Below are 19,227 nucleotides of genomic sequence, written 5' to 3' on the forward strand. Positions count from 1 at the left end.
AGAGAGACCATGGCTGCCCTTTCATGTCCGTAACACATGCCTCAAAGAACTTAAGAGCCGCCTTCTTGTCATCTCCCTAAACAGGGTGCAGATATTAAAAATGTGTTGTCCTACACAGTGAAGAATTCTGCCAGTTCCAGCCGGCAGAGGCTTGTGCTGGAACACTTGAATCAGGTCGTGCCGTCCTTGGTCTCAGCAGTAGAAGCATGTTCTGTCTGCAGCAAGCTGAGAAATTCTCTGCTGGGCCTCTAAGAAATGGCTAACTTTAAGAGTTTGGAAAGGTTGTTGACTCATTCTTATTTTCACTCTTTCTTGCTCTTTCACTCATAGGGGGAGAAAAAGAGGTAATTAAGAGCCAGTCTCTTACTGCTGTTTTGTAGGATGGAAAATGAATGCGAAAATGGGTCATTTAAGAGTATTTGGAACTTTTCCTAGACAAGAAATAAAATAGACCTTGTTGTTCTGAGAAGTTCCATTTGGTTTGATCTTTGCATTACTATTTTGAAATGAAATGTTTTATTATAGTTCAAGATAATTTCAGAATGTTGAGAGTTACTAAGTCATTAAGAGGGAATTGCACGGAGATGAATGGATGAGTAAGTGAATGAATGTGCCAGGTAATCTAAACTTGAGAAGCTTAAAAATACGTACACATTAGTTTTTAGCAGCACAGTGCCACTGTTCTTTTTCCTTTATTTAATTTTACTTTATATTTTATTTTTGAGACAGAGTCTTGCTCTGTCGCCCAGGCTGGAGTGCAGTGGTGCAATCTCAGCTCACTGCAACCTCCTCCTCCTGAGTTCAAGTGATTCTCCTGCCTCAGCCTCCCAAGTAGCTGGGATTACAGGCACGTACCACCATGCCTGGCTAATTTTTGTATTTTTGGTAGAGACAGGCTTTCTCTGTGTTGGCCAGGCTGGTCTCAAATTCCTGCCCTCAAGTGATCTGCCCATCTCGGCCTCCCAAAGTGCTGGGATTACAGACGTGAGCTAAACCTGAAAGTACATGCAAAATTGTGTGCTCATTTTTCTGGGGGAGAAAGTATGTAGTCTTTATCAAATTCTTACGTGTTTTCTGTCCTATAGAAGATGAAGAACCAGTAAATCAAAAGAATTAGCCTGATTTTTAGCTTCCTGAAGCCTTTTTATTTCAAATCACCCTTAGCCAGTGCCTTTGCCCTCAAGAGATTTTTCCCTATTCACTTTCTGATGTTTAAAAGGAGATGTAGATTTCTAGGAGAAGGTTGATCTACATACAAGGAAATGGAATTGTCTTGGATTGTAGGCCCTCAGGTGTCTCCTAGTTAAGGTGGCATGGAGATAGATGCCTTAAGAAAGCTTTTAGCAAAAGTGATGTAATTTAAACTGAGTAGGACAATAGGCCTGTTGGGAAGGAATCTGAAACATGGAATTGTTTGAGACAAGTAAGGGCTTCCAGACAGACTGTTGGCTAAAGGAGCAGCACTGCGGATGCACACGCAGTGTTTGTGGGCTGGTATGCCTGTACTTTCTCAACCTCACATTGGAATGAGAAAGGTCTCGCTCCCCGGCCCAACATCTTCTGCACATCCTCCAGTGAAGCTGCTATTCTGGTGAAATGATACAGATTTCACTGATTCCATGTTTTATTTTATTGCAGGAAAAAACAGACTTTAGTGTTTGTGGAACTTGGTGTACATTAGAAATTCTCGAAAGCATGCGGTAAATAAAGAGATCTATTGTCAAAGGATGATTTTCTTCTACACACTTCTGGCTACTAAAAAAGCAGTTTTTAAAAAAACACTTTTTCATTTTCTTTCTTTCTTTCTTTTTGGAGATGGCGTTTCTTCTTGCCCAGGCTGGAGCGCAATGGCGCGATCTTGGCTCACCACAACCTCTGCCTCCTGGGTTCAAGAGATTCTCCTGCTTCACCCTTCCGGAGTAGCTGGGATTACAGGCATATGCCACCACAACCGGCTAATTTTGTATTTTTAGTAGAGACAGGGGGTTTCTCCATGTTGGCCTCCCAAAGTGCTGGGATTACAGGCGTGAGCCACCACGCCCGGCCAAACTTTTTCATTTTCAAATTCACCAGTACGACACCGTCTGCATTTTAATGTGAGTTTGAACTACTCTTTGCCCGGCTCCTCACTCTGGAAGGGATGGCAGCAACTTCATAGACAATGGAGAGGCAGCCAGTCCAAACCCTACAAGGTTCAAGCACTTACTAATGGCCGGTGCTGGTGTGCTGAATGTGAATGCTGTAGTCCAGTGAGATTTGTGAGAGCCCTGATTGTTTGAACTGTTAGGCTGAATTTTGATAAAGCTGCCATACTCATGTTTTCCCCAGTGAGATAATAAGAGTAGGGGAAAGATGTTTCTTCTCTCTTTGAAAAAGCAAACTGTTAAATTTTTTTTTTTTTTCAGACAGCGTCTCACTCTGTTGCCCAGGCTACAGTGCAGTGGTGTGATCTCGGCTCACTGCAACCTCCACCTCCCAGGTTCAAGCAATTCTCCTGCCTCAGCTTCCTGAGTAGCTGGGACTACAGGCACATGCCACCACGCCCGGCTAATTTTTGTATTTATAGTAGAGATGGGATTTCACCATATTGGCCAGACTGGTCTCGAACTCTTGACCTCGTGATCCGCCCACCTCGGCCTCTCACAGTGCTGGGATTACAGGCATGAGCCACCGCGCCCGGCAAACTGTTTAATTTCTTATTTGCCTAAGCCTTCTTAATTTTTTCCACAAATATTTCCTTTCACTTTGCTGCAAATATAACTACCATAGATTATAAGTCAACATAGTACTTGCCTAATTTTAAAATGATACCAATAACTTCTTTAGGCCTCTTTGCTTATTAATAAGAAAAAATTTTCACGTCAAGCATGGGGTAAATTAAATTAGATCTTGATTCTTAACAGTTGAGATGTAAAATAACCATCTAACAAACAGCACATTATTACGTGCGAGGCTCATTTAGGTACTAATCAAAATACATGGCTGGGCACAGTGGCTCACATCTGTAATCCCAGCACTCTGGGAGGCTGAGGCAAGCGGATCACCTGAGGTCAGGAGTTCAAGACTAGCCTGGCCAACATGGTGAAACCCCGTCTCTACTAAAAATACAAAAACTAACCAGGCATGGTGGTGGGCAACTGTAATCCCAGCTACTCGGGAGGCTGAGGCAGGAGAACCACTTGCATCCAGGAGGCAGAGTTTGCAGTGAGCCAAGATCATGCCATTGTACTCCAGCCTGGGCTACAAGAGCAAAACTCCATTTAAAAAAGAAAAAACCGGGTGGGGTGGCTCATGCCTATAATCCCAGCACTTTGGGAGGTGGAGGCGGGTGGATCACGAGATCAGGAGATCGAGACCATCCTGGCTAACACAGTGAAACCCTGTCTCTACTAAAAATACAAAAAATTAGCCGGGCATGGTGGGGGGGCACCTGTAGTCCCAGCTACTCGGGAGGCTGAGGCAGGAGAATGACGTGAACCTGGGAGGTTGAGCTTGCAGTGAGCCGAGATCGCACCACTGCACTCCAGACTGGGTGACAGAGCAAGACTCCGTCTCAAAAAAAAAAAAAAAAAGGCATTTACACCTGGATGTGGTAAGACGCACTTGTAGTCCAGATGCTCTGGAGACCAAGGTGGAAGGATTGCTTGAGCTCAGGAGTTTGAGTCCAGCCTGGACAATATAGTGAGACCCCATATGGGAAAAAAATATATTTAATGCAATTATAGGATTGCCAGACTGTACCGAAGAAAAAATTTAAATTGCCATCTAGGTGTCTTAAGTGTTCTCTGTAGAAAGACTATCTTCAAATTTTAATATACAGACATGGGAGGATTGCTTGAGCCCTGGAGTTCAGGACCAGCCTGGGCAACATGCTGAGACCCCATCTCTGAAAACTCAAAGAAAGGCCGGGCGTGGTGGCTCACACCTGTAATCCCAGCACTTTGTGAGGCCGAGGCGGGTGGATCACGAGGTCAGGAGATCAAGACCATCCTGGTTAACACAGTGAAACCCCGTCTCTACTAAAACTACAAAAAGAAATTAGCCGGGCGTGGTGGCGGGTGCCTGTAGTCCCAGCTACTCGGGAGGCTGAGGCAGGAGAATGGCACGAACCCGGAAGGTGGAGCTTGCAGTGAGCTGACATCGCGCCACTGCACTCCAGCCTGGGTGACAGAGCGAGACTCTGTCTCAAAAAAAAAAAAAAAGAAAGAAAAATCAGAGAAAAAAAAATTTAGAATGCAGTGTTCATGCCTTAAAGTTCATGTATAATAGAATATGAAATTATAGTTGCATATCAGTGTAGCCATTTGTATTCTGGAGGAGTTTCCGCCTTTGTATCTTAACCTGAAATATAAATTAGATTAGGCCAACTACGAGTTTCTTTTTTTCTTGCCACCTAAGTCATGAACCCAACTTTGTACTGTCTGAACCGCAGAGTGTCTTCAGTTGTACGCGTAGCGAGTGAGACTTTTGCCTCGACTTCATAGCCTACACATTTGATTATGCTTTTACCCATTCCACCAGAATGTGCTATTTGGGCTTTAAAGTCAACCTATTCTGTGAAAAACCCTCTTTATGTATTTATCTTCCTTGATAGTTGACAAAACACAATATCCATGTAAGTAGGCTGAAACCTCATGAGGGACTTCCTGTTACTGTTTTTCATTTCTGCTTTCTGTGTAAAATTTGTCAGCTGGGCCAAGCGTGTTACCTCACCCCTGTAATCCCAGCGCTTTGGGAAGCCAAGGCGGGCGGATCGTGTGAGCCTGGGAGCTTGAGAACAGCCTGGGCAACATAGGGAGACCCCTGTCTCTACAAAAAATACAAAGATTAGCTGGGTGTGGTGGTGCGTGCCTGTGGTCCCAGGTACCTGGGAGGTTGAGGTGGGAGAATCTTTTGAGCCCAGGAGAGCTGCCGTGAGCTGAGATCATGCCACTGTGCTGTAGCCTGGATGACAGAGCAAGACCCTGTCTGTATAAAAACAAAAATCTGTTAGCTGTCAGATCATGAGTTCTCTCTCTCTCTCCTTCTCCCAACCATCCTATATTTTATATTAATGTATTTTTGTGTTTGGGGCCCTGATCTAGGCCTCAGACATTCCACAGCTACCTAGAGGACATCATCAACTACCGCTGGGAGCTTGAAGAAGGGAAGCCCAACCCGCTGAGGGAAGCCAGTTTCCAGGACCTGCCTCTTCGCACACGGGTGGAGATCCTGCACCGCCTCTGTGATTACCGGCTGGATGCAGACGATGTCTTCGATCTTCTAAAGGTATGCTTAACTGGCGAGGCTTTCCCTACAGCTGTGAAAAGCCAGCAATCAGAAATGTTGTCAGAACGTAAAACCCAAAGATATTAAGCCAGAGTTTGGCTTGTGGTACTAGTCTTGGGACTATTCATTGCCAGTAACACTGTATGGAAAACCATGATTGCTGTAGCCACGGAGATGCAAGATGTACGTCCCTATGGAAGTACTTTATTTTGGTCTAATTTCTAGTCTGGTTTCATCTTCCTTTACGTGCACTGAGTCCCATCTGCAATAGGTACAACCAGAGGACGCTGTTTGTTCTGTCATCAGCCAAACCTGCAACTAAGTCAGCCACTGAATTTTATTTTTCAAGGTGTAAATTTGATTGAATATAATTGAAATATTTACTGAAATCTCCAAGAACTTGAAACCATATATGCTAGTGAAGGTCATCCTCTACACACATCCACGTTACAAAAAATGTGTTGAAGGAAGCTATGGCCATCTCTCTCTCCCCCTTGGTGTGGTTATCTGTTTTAGAAGTATATCCTAGAGGGGGCCAGGTGCTGTGGCTCATGCCTGTAATCCCACCACTTTGGGAGGCCAAGGCAGGCGGATCACGAAGTCAGGAGATCGAGACCTTCCTGGCTAACACGGTGAAATCCCATCTCCACTAAAAATAAAAAAAATTAGCCGGGCGTGGTGGCGCGTGCCTGTAGTCCCAGCTACTAGGGAGGCTGAGGCAGGAGAATGGCATGAACCCGGGAGGCAGAACTTGCAGTGAGCCAAGATTGCGCCAGTGCACTCCAGCCTGGGTGACAGAGCGAGACTCCGTTTTTTTTTTTTTTTTTTAAAAAAAGTATATCCTCAAGGGAGGGTGTGGGTTATTGCTTTCACTCATAGGGAAGTCAGTTTCTAATCCTGTTGCATCATCAGTGATTAAATGTGGTGATGACTTCTCAGTTGAGCTCTGGTTATGGACAGATTATAAAAAAATCATTGTGTAATTTAGCACAGTCTTTGCTGAGGACTCAAGGACTTCAGTGGCAGTGAGAAGGCCAGTACAGGTCAGCCCCCGAGGTAAATTGGGAGCCCTGTCACTGGAGCTCAGCTGGAGTGAGAGGTCACAGGAGGTTATGCTGGAGCTGCCACAGAGGATCCCGTGGGGCAAAGCTTGCCCCGTGCCTGATCCACCCGGTTGTACTTGTCTTTCTTCTCGTGTGTGCTCACATAAAACAACAACTGCTCCCAGCCAAATCTGTAAACTGTTCATAAGTATTGCTGTTGGATTCTCTTTTTTTTTGAAAAGGGAACAATGGTGGGGATAGGAAGCACTGTAATATTTCCATCTCTTGTTCCTCAAAGTAGGTACCACCTTCCCATTATATCCGTGTTTCTTATGCCCATTGAAAATTACATAAGATACTTGGACATTTTTATTTATTTTATTTATTTATTTATTTTTATTTATTTATTTATTTTGAGACGGAGTCTCTCTCTGTCGCCCAAGCTGGAATGCAGTGGCATGATCTCGGCTCACTGCGACCTCCGCCTCCCAGGTTCAGGCGATTCTCCTGCCTCAGCCTCCCGAGTAGCTGGGATTACAGGCGCCATGCCCAGCTAATTTTTTAGCTGGCCACCATGCCCAGCTAATTTTTTGTATTTTTAGTAGAGGTGGGGTTTCACCATGTTGGCCAGGCTGGTCTTGAACTCCTGACCTCATGATTCGCCTGCCTCAGCCTCCCAAAGTGCTGGGATTACAGGCGTGAGCCACCGCGCCCAGCGATACTTGGGCATTTTTAGATTTGAGGTATGCTTGAGTGTAAATTTGGAATCCTCATTTTCATTTTTTCCTGGTGCATTTTGTTCCCCGTTTCCCCAAACCCCTTTCTCTTGCTCTGTCTAGGGTCTGGATGCAGACAGTCTCCGTGTGGAGCCATTGGGTGAAGACAATTCTGGGGCACTCTATTGGTATTTCTATGGAACACGAATGTACAAAGAGGACCCGGTACAAGGAAAATCCAATGGAGAACTCTCTTTGAGCAGGTACATTATTCAATGTCAGGGCATGATAGCTACTGTATTAAAATGTCATTAAGATTAAATGCATCAGCCGGGCACGGTGGCTCACGCCTGTAGTCCCAGCACTTTGGGAGGCTGAGGCAGGTGGATCACCAGGTCAGGAGATCGAGACCATCCTGGCTAACATGGTGAAACCCCGTCTCTACTAAAAATACAAAAAAAAAATTAGCCGGGCGTGGTGGCTGGCGCCTGTAGTCCCAGCTACTTGGGAGGCTGAGGCGGGACAATGGCGTGAACCCAGGAGGCGGAGCTTGCAGTGAGCGGAGATCGCGCCACTGCACTCCAGCCTGGGCGAAGGAGCGAGACTCTGTCTCCAAAAAAAAAAAAAAAAAAAAAAAAAAAAAAGATTAAATGCATCAGAATTCTACAGCACAATTTTCTTTTCCTAATAAAGGAATTCTCTAAGCATGCATGCGAAGAGATGGTAAGGAGATACTTCATGCAAAAACAAAAAGGAATTAATTCTCTGCTACCAGAGGGGTTAAATATACTTTTTTGATCTGAAGTTCTTGATAGGTTTCTGAGAAATGCCACTCCTCTTCCCACAGGCTGTTTTAATATAGCAGGTTTCTTCTCAGCAGCACAATCATTTCACTGCAGTAACAGTTTCATCTTGCATCGTCAGTCCTTGAGATCTCCTTTTTTCTACTAGAATTAATGATGTAGTTTAGGCCAGGCGCGGTGGCTCATGCCTGTAATCCCAGCACTTTGGGAGGCCGAGGCGGGCGGATCACGAGGTCAGGAGATCGAGACCATCTTGGCTAATACAGTGAAACCCTGTCTCTACTAAAAATACAAAAAATTAGCTGGGTGTGGTGGCAGGCACCTGTAGTCCCAGCTACTCGAGAGGCTGAGGCAGGAGAATGGTGTGAACCCGGGAGGTGGATCTTGCAGTGAGCCAAGATCGTGCCACTGCACTCCAGCCTAGGGGACAGAGCGAGACTCCGTCAAAAAAAAAAAAAAAAGAATTAGTGATGTAGTTTATGAACCTTAGTATCCATCAGTTTAAGAACAGAAGGAACTTAAATGATGCCTGAAACATAAGCTTTACTAAGTAAGGAAGAGGCTGCATTTCCATAGCATCCCAAAACGATGCTAATCTCTTTTTTAGGCTTTCTTATTGCTAGGAGCATGCTTACTCTTCGGAAGATGTTAGATCTTAAGCACATTTTAGTATTGCAAAGTGTTAGTTTTCTTCAGATCCATAGTCTAATAATGAAGACTGGAAGTTGCTCTTCCCTTTTCCTTTCACTGCTACATTTAATCCTTTTTGGTAATCTCATGGCCAGAAATACTGGTTTAAAATCATATGTAGCAATGCCAATCCTGTGCCAGAACATTTCTGTTTAATATTATTTGTTAGGGAAAGTGAAGGACAAAAAAATGTCTCAAGTATTCCTGGAAAAACGGGAAAAAGAAGAGGAAGACCCCCAAAACGGAAGAAACTGCAGGAGGAGATTCTGTTAAGGTAAGAAAATCTTGTTAGTTGTGGTCATAGACCATGGCAGAAGGGACCTTAATTCATTTATTCCTTTTTCTTTATTTTGCCTTTGCCATGGGAAACACATTATTATGGCAACCTGAAACTGAGTCCTTATGAAATTACCACGTGTGCAGTACAGAGTCAGGAAGCCCTTAGTGGGTGACATCTGGCAAGTCACCTGCCGTCTCTAAGCGAGTCCTCTTACTAGATGATGGATGTGCACTTAATGAGGATTATGTTGAACAAGACAATTTTTTTCATTCTTCAATTTTATATTTAATTTTAGCAAAGAAAAAGATACTTGGGGGATTTTCTTTTATATGGCATTGTCTTCTAGGAAATTTCACCATGTGAATCTTGCTATAGGAGTTTTCAAAATCTGACCTGTGCTGTGTAAATACATTTTTTACTTAAGGATCAGCTCTATCACTAAGCCTATTGAAGTGAGGCTGTATTCTTAAAAATTCTGGTAACTCAGGACAAGTGGCTTCTTCCCTTCCTACTTAATCTAAATGCTTGAGTTAGGCTGAATTTCACCGTGTCACTTTTTAACCACTAAGAAATATTTCTAGGAAATCAGATTAAGAATATAGATCACTCAGGAGATCGAGACCATCCTGGCTAACACGGTGAAACCCCGTCTCTACTAAAAATACAAAAAGTTAGCCGGGCGTGGTGACAGGCGCCTGTTGTCCCAGCTACTCAGGAGGCTGAGGCAGGAGAATGACGTGAACCTGGGAGGCAGAGCTTGCAGTGAGCCGAGATCGTTCCACTGCACTCCAGCCTGGGAGACACAGTGATACTCCGTCTCAAAAAAAAAAAAAAAGAAGAATGTAGATCACTCAGATCCTGATTTTGACTCAATCAGCATCCACTTAACTTTCCAGAAGTTCAGCTTCAGATTGCAGCTGCCTATTTCTTGCTTATCCGTTTCTGTGACAAATGTCCTGTAATTACTTACGTTTTATGTATCAACACCTGTTTCTGGGTTTGTTGGGATTCCACATGTCCTTCGATATTCAGAAAGCTGAGGGATACCTGTCTCCATTTCCCCATAAGTATCAAGAATCACAGTAGCATAAGGTTGGGACTGTAGAATCATTTTAACAAGCATCCATGGACTTGTGCTACCCTCTACTGGTGATTTTTTTCCTTTAGAGCTGTGTGTGTAAGCCAGTATTTAAATATTTTTTCATTAAATTTAAAATTCAGTTTCCTGTTCATGCTGGCCACATTTCAGATGCTTAGCAGCCACGTGGTTTCTTGGATAATGCCAATAGAGAACATTTTCATTCTCATAGAAACTTGAATTGAAAACAAGCGAGAAGTCCAGAGTGTCCTTTCTGTTTCAGGGATACAAGTGAAAATGATACTTCATGCTATTGCGTTATACACTTTGCATTTTGTCATTTAATCTCCAACGTCCCTGTGAGGTAGGCACTATTAATAGCTCCATTTTTGGGGAAAGTTAATTAACTTTCCTGAGGTCCCATTGTAAGTGGCACAGCTTGAATAGAGGCATTCCCCCTTCAGAGCCCATGCTCTTAACCCTCTACCTTAGGTAAGAATCAATTATAATAAATACACCTGTCTTCAGTGCGGCCCTGAATCAGGGAGGAGGACATTGGAATCCCTACAGTTCTTTTTTCTTGGCATTTAATTATTAACAGTTGCATCGCTCTGTTGACTGGAGCAGTGATAAAAAACAGGAACAAACAAACAAAAAAAACAGTGCATCTGTTTGATTTCCAAAAAAAGTTTTAAAAGTTACTGCTTTCTGGCCGGGCACGGTGGCTCACGCCTGTAATCCCAACACTTTAGGAGGCCAAGGCAGGCAGATCATGAGGTCAGGAGTTCAACACCAGCCTGGCCAACATGGTGAAACCTCATCTCTACTAAAAAATACAAAAATTAGCTGGACCTGGTGGCGGGTGCCTATGGTCCCAGCTACTCAGGAGGCTGAGGCAGGAGAATCATTTGAACCTGGGAGGCGGAGGTTGCAGTGAGCTGAAATCGCGCCATTGCACTCCAGCCAGGGTGACAGGGCAAGACTCCATCTCAAAAAAATAAAAATAAAAAATAAAAATTACTGTTTTCTTATGCATTGATACTGTTGCCATAACATAGGGTAGCTGTATGTCAGTACTTCCCTCCTAGACCAGCATGCCTACATCCTAGCGTTCATTTATTCAGCGTTCCGCCTCCAAGCCTTGTCCCCTTAACACACACTTACACTCTCTTTGTGTTAAATTAATGGGGTCTACCATCCTGGGGTGGCACAGAACAATTTTGGACCTGTCTTTGTTTTAATTGGCACTTCTTTTTCCTATGTTTCAGTGAAAAGCAGGAAGAAAATTCCTTGGCATCTGAGTCACAGACAAGACATGGTAATGTTCTTCACTGGCGTTTAGAAAGAATTAAGTAAATATGATTCATTTATGCTAGGGTGTTGACTCTTTTTCTAGAGTCATACAAAGTAAAGGTTATTGCAATAGCCTTTTACCTACCCCCCGTACTCTTCTTCAGTTCTCTTCCTCACACCTTATCCTGCACCCAGCTCATCATCTCACTGAGGATTAAGATCAAAACTAGATCTTTTCACTCGTGCCCTGTTTACTAGGGACAGTGTAATAGACACCTCAACGTTGGAGTGAATAACCAGCTTCTCAAAGAGAGGCCTTTTTAATGTCAGTGCTTCGTGACACAATGGTTTCCTTATAGGCTTACTACATACTGGTTTCCTACCTAGATTTTAATTTTGTAATCCAAACAGCATAAAAATGGGAGGCACATACCAGTTTGCACAGTGTAGTAGAGGCAGGGTAGACTCTGCAAAGACTCAAACTCAAAACCATTTCTGTCAATAAATCATTTCTAGGCTGTGAATATCTATCTTGTTAAATTCACAGTAGTTATATTTGTATTGCCTTTAGACATTACATTTTTTTTTAGTTGTTAACAGTGACTTTAACAGGAAAACCAGAAGTATACATTGTCAACTTTAAAATTAAAAAGAGGCCATTGCAGTGGCTCATGCCTGTAATCCCAGCACTTTGGGAGGTCGAGGTGAGTGGATCACTTGAGGTCAGGAGTTCGAGACCAGCCTGGCCAACATTGTGAAACCCCGTCTCTACTAAAAATACAAAAATTACCTGGGCGTGGTGGCAGGCACCTGTAATCCCAACTACTCAGGAGGCTGAGGCAGGAGAATCACTTGAATCCGGGAGGCGGAGGCTGCAGTGAGCTGAGATGGTGCCCCTGAACTCCATCCAGCCTGGACGACAGAACAGGACTCTGCCTCTAAATAAATAAATAAATAAATAACATTTAAAAGTAGGCCAGGTGCAGTGGCTCACACCTGTAATCCCAGCACTTTGAGAGTTCAAAGCAGGCGGATCACTTGAGCTCAGGAATTAGAGACCAGCCTGGGCAACATGGCAAAACCCTGTCTCTACGAAAAATACAAAAGTTTAGCTGGGTGTGCTGGTACACACCTGTAGTCCCAGCTACTTTGGGGGTGCTGAGATGGGAAGATGGCTTGAGCCCAGGAGGTGGAGGATACAGTGAGCTGAGATGGCACTACTGCACTCCAGCCTGGACAATAGAGCCAGACCCTGTCTCAAAAAAAAAAAAAATTAAAAAGTAATAGGTCTCTTTTTTGAGTTCCTTGTTTTAGTCATGACCCACGGTAGAAACAAAATTGAGAATAAATAAGGAAAGGTCCTCATAGGATTTCCTATAGTGAATCCATTCCTTTATTTTCTAGGGTCCCAAGGGCCAGGCCAAGGTACTTGGTGGCTCCTGTGCCAAACAGAAGAAGAATGGAGACAGGTCACTGAGAGTTTTCGCGAGAGGACCTCCCTTCGAGAACGGCAGCTCTACAAGCTCCTCAGTGAGGACTTCCTGCCTGAGATCTGCAACATGATCGCCCAGAAGGTGCGCCACACTCTCTGCTCAGTCCTCCTCAGTGTTAGGCCTGATGCTGCATTGTTTAAGGATTATTCATGAGACCTTCCCCATACACACCACTGTCCCGGAAATAGTGCGGGCTTCCGTTCTATCTGAACTCCAGTGTTAGAGTGGGACCTCATGCCGCCCCCTCTCCTTCACTGGGGGTCCTATCATGTTCTCCTTCCCCCAGGAAGTCCTCAGTGTCTACCACCCACCAATAGTGACGGTGGCTTTTCACAGCCTGGAACCAACTTTCCTTCTCCCATACACTCCTCAGGAAACATTCCTTGAGTCCCTATGTAATGCTTTAAAAAAAAAAAAAAAAAAAACATCTTATGGGTTTGTGTTTGTCCTTGTAGCTCCATTGCCAGCCCTTTGCCTGGATCTACTTGATTGTGTCCTCTTCACCAAATTCAGGGCGAGCTATAGTCTCATAAAACATATGCTCCATATTATCATGCATGTACACCCTACTTCATGACATTTTCAAATATCCTTCATCCTCTTTTTCATTTTTTTTTTTTTTTTTTTTTTTTTTTTGAGTCTTCCTCTGTCTCCCAGGCTTCAGTGCAGTGGTGCAATCTCGGTTCACTGCAGCCTCTGCCTTCCAGGTTCAAGCGATTCTCCTGCCTCAGCCTCCTGAGTAGCTGGGATTATAGGCTCACACCACCACCACGCCCAGCTAATTTTTTGTGTTTTTAGTAGAGACAGGGTTTCACCATTTTGACCAGGCTGGTCTAGAACTCCTGACCTCAAGTGATATACTGCCTCAGCCTCCCAAAGTGCTGGGATTACAGGTGTGAGCCACTGCACCTGGCCTTTTTTTTTTTAAGGACAAGCTCTCTCACTTTGTCGCCCAGGCTGGAATGTAGTGGCGCGATCACAGCTCACTGCAGCCTCGATTTCCCAGGCTCATGTGATCCTCTCATCTCAACCTCCCAAGTAGCTGGGGACACAGGCTTGTGCCACCACACCTAGCTAATTATTTTTTATTTTTTGTAGAGACGAGGTCTTGCTCTGCTGCCTAGGTTTGTCTCAAACTCCTGGCCTCAATCCATCCTCTTGTCTTGGCTTCCCAGAGTGCTGGGATTATAGGCATGAGCCACTGTGCCCAGCTTTTATTGCTTTAAGACAGGGTCTTGCTCTGTTTCCCAAGCTGGAGTACAGTGGTGCAGTCATAGCTCACTGCAGCCTCAACCTCCCAGACCGAAGTGATCCTCTCAAGTAGCTGGGACTGCAGGCACATGCCACCATGTCTGGCTAATCTTTTAATTTTTTCTGTGCGTAGGGCTTCCCTATGTTGCCCGGGCTGGTCCTGAACTCCTGGGCTGAAGCACTCTTCCTGCCTCAGCCTCCCAAAGTGCTGGGATTACAGGTGTGAGCCACCACACCTGGCGCCCTCTCTACTTCCTTACCCATTTAAATACTACTCTCTCAAAAGCCTTACTTAAATGTCACTATGTCCATGAACTGTCCTTGTTTCCCCCAGCCTTTTGTCGCTTAACATGTTTCTTTATGCTTATTTTATATCTTTGTGAGTTCAAGCTTCTTCATCTCAAGGACCATGTCTTCCTCATCTTTTTAACAGCCACGACACCTAATGTCATTTCTTTTCTTGTTTTTGTTTGTTTGTTTGTTTGTTTGTTTTGAGACAGACTCGCTCTGTCACTCAGGGTGGAGTGCAGTGGCACAATCTCAGCCCCCCGCAGCCTCCACCTCCTGAGTTCAAGCAATTCTCATGCCTCAGCCTCCCAAGTAGCTGGGACTATAGGCGTGTGCCACCATGCCCAGCTAATGTTTCTATATTTTTAGTAGAGATGAGGTTTCGCTGTGTTGGCCAGACTGGTCTTGACTCCTGGCCTCAAGTGATCCACCCACCTTGGCCTCCCAAGTGTTATGATTACAGGCGTGAGCCACCACATTTAGCCTGCCTTGCCTTTTCTATGGTGGTTGGTTGATAATTATTCAGTTTGCTTATTTCATATCGATAATATTTCTGATTATTGATACATGTTAATAGAGGACCAGAAATATTTGACCATTTGCCAGTGAAATATGAAGAGAAAGTATTTGTAAATCATCACTGCAGTACCTACAGGGAGGCAAACATGTCAAATGTATTATTTAATTTGTTGTAGATCTGGTGCTGTGTCTAACCCTTAAGCAGGTTGATGCTTTAGGGAAAGTCCTAGAAATTACCTTTCTCTAATAACGGGAACTTACAAACAGTGCTTCAAGACTTCCGCCGTCCCGGATGATCCAGAAAACCTCCGTTTCACCATCAGTGTACTTAAGTTCATGTACGATAATTGCATTCTGTTTTTGTGATCAGCAATTCACTGCAACAATTTTTCTAGGAATTAAAATATATAATCTAATTTTCTTAAAGTAACAATGATGTAAAGAGATAGTTTTTATGACTTTGCATAACCTTGCGTATGACTTTATTGATATCATCAGTCATAGCACATTAAATTATCTGCAAATATACCCAATCACCTTAAGCCTTCTTTTATCATTTCTGCTTTTTTTACTGCTATATTCAGCCTAACATTTTGGGGGATAGAAGAATTAAGGGGAAAAAAAACTTAAAGCATAAAACTGATGATTTTGATTAAAAATTTCAAGAATTGATTCTTTTCAAAAGAAGAAAAATTCAAATAAGCTAACCCTTAAATAGGGTAATCTTTAAATACAATTTTCAAGAACCATGGAGTTGCAGACCAGAAAGAAATAATGGATTTGATATTTTCAAAGAAATAGATAGTGCTTTTAAGTTCAAAAACCTCAATGAAGTCCTATTAACCAGAAGAATAGTATAGTAAGAAAAATCTAAATTGGGAAGTAGAAAATCTTAGCAGACTAGTAATTAGGGAGTTTTCACAGAAGGATCGATTTATTCACAGGTAAAGTTTTCTAAACCTTCAAGGAAAAGATAACTTCCAAACATTTCCAAAATGAAAGAAATAACTGGAAGCTACTCTGTTCGTTCTGATACAGATGTCTTTGAACGCCAGACCTGATAAAATGAAACATACTCTCCTCACTTCATAGTATATACAATAATGCCCCAAGTAACCACGTTTTGGTCAATGACAAACCACTTATACCACTGTGGTCCCATAAGATTATAATCGAGCTGAAAATTTCCTATCGTCATAGCCTTTATGACACTGTAGCACAATTCCATTTCTTTTTATAAATTGAGTGCAGCCTGAGTGCATTGTGTTTACAAGGTCTACAGCAGTGTACTGTAATGTCCTAACCTTCACATTCACGCCACTCAGTCACCGACTCAGCAGAGCAACTGCCAGTCCTGCAAGCTCCATTCATGATAAGTGCCCTATCTCGGTGTGCCAGTTCTTAAATCTTTTATACTGTATTTTTACTGTACCTTTTCTATTTATGTGTGTTTAGATACACAAATACTTTACCATTGTGTGTCTGGGATTGTATGTAGTAGGCTACACCACCTAGGAACAATAGGCTGTATATCCTGTAGTCTGGGTGTGTAGTCAGCTGTACCATCTAGGGTTGTATATAGTAGACTACACCATCTAGGAGTAATAGGTTATACCCCATAACCTAGGTGTGTAGCACACTACACCATCTAGGGTTGTAGTAGGCTATACCATCTAGGACCAACAGGCTGTACCCCATAGCTAGCTGTGTAGTAAGCTATGCCATCTAGTCCCTGAATTCTATATTGTTGAAAACATAACAGAATCACCTAAGAATGTGGTTTCTCAAAATGTATCCTCATTGTTAAGTATAACACATAACTGCGTGTCAGATTGTTAATAGTGACAAGTAAAAGCTATCTTGTTACCAAAAGAATAATGTTTGAGACTGTCTTACTGGTAATACTGTTTTGGAGTCTTATCCAGTGTAACACAATAAAGAATAGTAAGATGCAACATTTAAAAATGTTGACCTGGGGCCAGGGACGTGGTGGCTCATGCCTGTAATCCCAGCACTTTGGGAGACTGAAGCAGGTAGATCACCTGAGGTCTAGAGTTCAAGACCAGCCTGGCCAACATGGCAAAACCCCATCTCTACTAAAAATGCAAAAATTAGGCATGGTGGCGGGTGCCTGTAATTCCAGCCACTCAGGAAGCTGAGGCAGGAGAATTGCTTGAACTCAGGAGGCGGAGGTTGCAGCGAGACGAGATCGCACCACTGCACTCCAGCCTGGGCGACAGAGCGAGAAGAAAAAAAAAAAAATGAAAAGAAAATGCAGTGTGTAATGGAGGCACAAGAAACGGGGTAGTGGAAGAGGGGTTAACATGGTATATGGAAAAGTCAGGAGCTTTTCTTTCAAACCTACTTAAATTATGGCACTCCCCTGTCCTGTCCCTTGGATAAGTTTCTTGATACCATTCCATTTCAACTGCTTTCTTTTCTTTTTCTTTTTTTTTTTTTTTTTTTTTTTTCTAAACAGAGACAGGGACCTACTCTGTTACCCAGGCTGGCGTGCAGTAGCGTGATCATAGCTCATTGTAGCTTTGAATTCTTGGGCTCAAACGATTCTCCTCCCTCAGCCTCCTGAGCACCTACAGGCACACACCACCATGCCCAGTTAATTTTTTAATTTTTTGTAGAAATGGGGTCCATGTCAGTTTTCTTATTAGTAAAGTGGAATGCAATCACTTGACAGAAGTTTTTGTGGGAATTAAACAAAGAACCCATGTCAATGTACAGAGCATAGTATTTGGCAATCAAAAGACACTACTCGGTCCTCTCCCGTTGTTTGGTAGTGGATAATTGATGAGAAACCTTGATAGAAAACTAAACCCACATTTTATAGTAAGATAAAGGCAATAATGGATGACATTAATCCTTCTCTCTCCGCCATCAGAAGATTTGATACATCTTTGTGGAGGTATTATATGATCGTCCTCTAAACTTTGAAATAATAATCAGAAGGTAAGACCTGCTGTGATGGCCATATAAAAGTTTACTTAAACCTTTTTTTTTTGTTGTTTAAATAAAAGGCGATGTAGATACCGGTAGAGCTTGTTGCTCGTGTTACAGAATATACAGCTTTATAAACTTTAATTTCTCAACAAATAAATTGACTAAGGGTATAGATGGTTTACAGATGCGGCGATGGGAAAGTGCGTAGGGAAACATTCGCCTTCTGTATCAAGAATAGCGTTTTTCTCATTCGTAGCTTTTATCTGATTTGGCAGGATTGAAGTGAAGCTGGCATTGGCATTTTTGCAACTGTCATGGTAAACTGGCATAATCCCTTTGGAAGACAGTTCCCTGATAAGTTTTTACTGTATTTAAAGTTGAAGAGATCTTATTAGAGTCTTGAGGCTTATAAAATAATTGCTATCTCAGTGCTTTGGGAGTCCAGGGTGGTACGATTGAGGCCAGTAGTTTGAGGCTGCAGTGAGTTATGATTGCACCACTGCACTCCATCCTTGGCGACAGAACAAGAACCTATGAAAAAAAAAAAAAGAGCTTATAGGCATATTTCAGGAAACTGCTGGGGTAGGTTTTTTGGGACAAGTACTTAAAGAAGGTCATGACAGCGTTTGATAATTGGGCTTGCATTTGCATTAGGCACTAGTCATTCTATTTCTTTCTTTCTTTCCTTTTTTGAGATGGAGTCTTGCTCTGTCACCCAGGCTGGAGTGCAGTGGCGTGATGTCAGCTCACTGCAAGCTCTGCCTGCCAGGTTCAAGCAATTCTCCTGTCTCAGCCTCCTGAGTAGCTGGGACTACAGGCACGCACCACCATGCCTGGCTAATTTTTTTTTATATGTTTAGTAGAGATGGGGTTTCACCATGTTGGTCAGGATGGTCTCGATCTCCTGATTTTGTGATCCACCCACCTCGGCCTCCCAAAGTGCTGGGATTACAGGCGTGAGCCACCCCACCCAGCCCGAAACAGAAAAGCTTTCTAAAGTTGCTGACTCATTAAATGTACCCCCGTGGCTTTGCGGTATGTTTAAGTTGTATAAACCACCCCTTCTTGTCATTTTCTATCCTATAATTCCTTACCTAATGGATTAAGTGGCGCCAGAACCGACCCTGGAGAATGCAGATTTTTAATGCAGAAGTCACGGAAGTTATGTTATCTTAAGGGAAGGCCTTTGCTTGTCACCTTTTAATAGTAGGTTACAGTTGGTGATGCCATGGGGCTCATTCCTCACAAATTGCAAAATTTACATGTGCTAATAAACCTTGGCCTTCAAAAGTAGTAACCTAGATACAAGTAGTTCTCCATGGCTTTCTTTGAAATTTCCTACAAGGACTGCTTTCCAGCCTGGTGCATTTCCTTGGCACTCACCGCGTTCTGCTCGCCGAGCCCTTTTCCCACCCCTGCTCTCTCCCTGGCTTCCCCTCCTGGGCAACTGCTCTCACTTCTCACTGCTGCCACTGTGCTGCCTTTGCCCGGCGGCCCACCTCCGGTTGCTCCTGATGCCCCCTCCCAGAGCCGCCCCTTTAGCTGAAGGT

At 43.4% G+C, this 19,227-nt stretch overlaps 1 protein-coding gene across 7 annotated transcripts in view; it reads left to right on the forward strand.

Annotated features, from left to right (window-relative positions):
* LOC129023177 (chromatin remodeling regulator CECR2) overlaps nucleotides 1–19,227 on the forward strand; it is a 197,368-nt gene that overhangs the window by 128,736 nt on the left and 49,405 nt on the right. For all 7 annotated transcript variants that reach the window (XM_054469699.2, XM_054469700.2, XM_063663303.1 and 4 more), the window contains exons 3-7: nucleotides 5,085–5,268; nucleotides 7,151–7,290; nucleotides 8,690–8,794; nucleotides 11,147–11,196; nucleotides 12,576–12,745. In XM_054469699.2, the coding sequence (XP_054325674.2) occupies nucleotides 5,085–5,268; nucleotides 7,151–7,290; nucleotides 8,690–8,794; nucleotides 11,147–11,196; nucleotides 12,576–12,745 (649 nt within the window). The remainder of the gene's footprint in view (nucleotides 1–5,084; nucleotides 5,269–7,150; nucleotides 7,291–8,689; nucleotides 8,795–11,146; nucleotides 11,197–12,575; nucleotides 12,746–19,227) is intronic.

Source organism: Pongo pygmaeus, chromosome 23 (genome assembly GCF_028885625.2).
Source record: "Pongo pygmaeus isolate AG05252 chromosome 23, NHGRI_mPonPyg2-v2.0_pri, whole genome shotgun sequence".
NCBI lineage: Eukaryota > Metazoa > Chordata > Mammalia > Primates > Hominidae > Pongo > Pongo pygmaeus.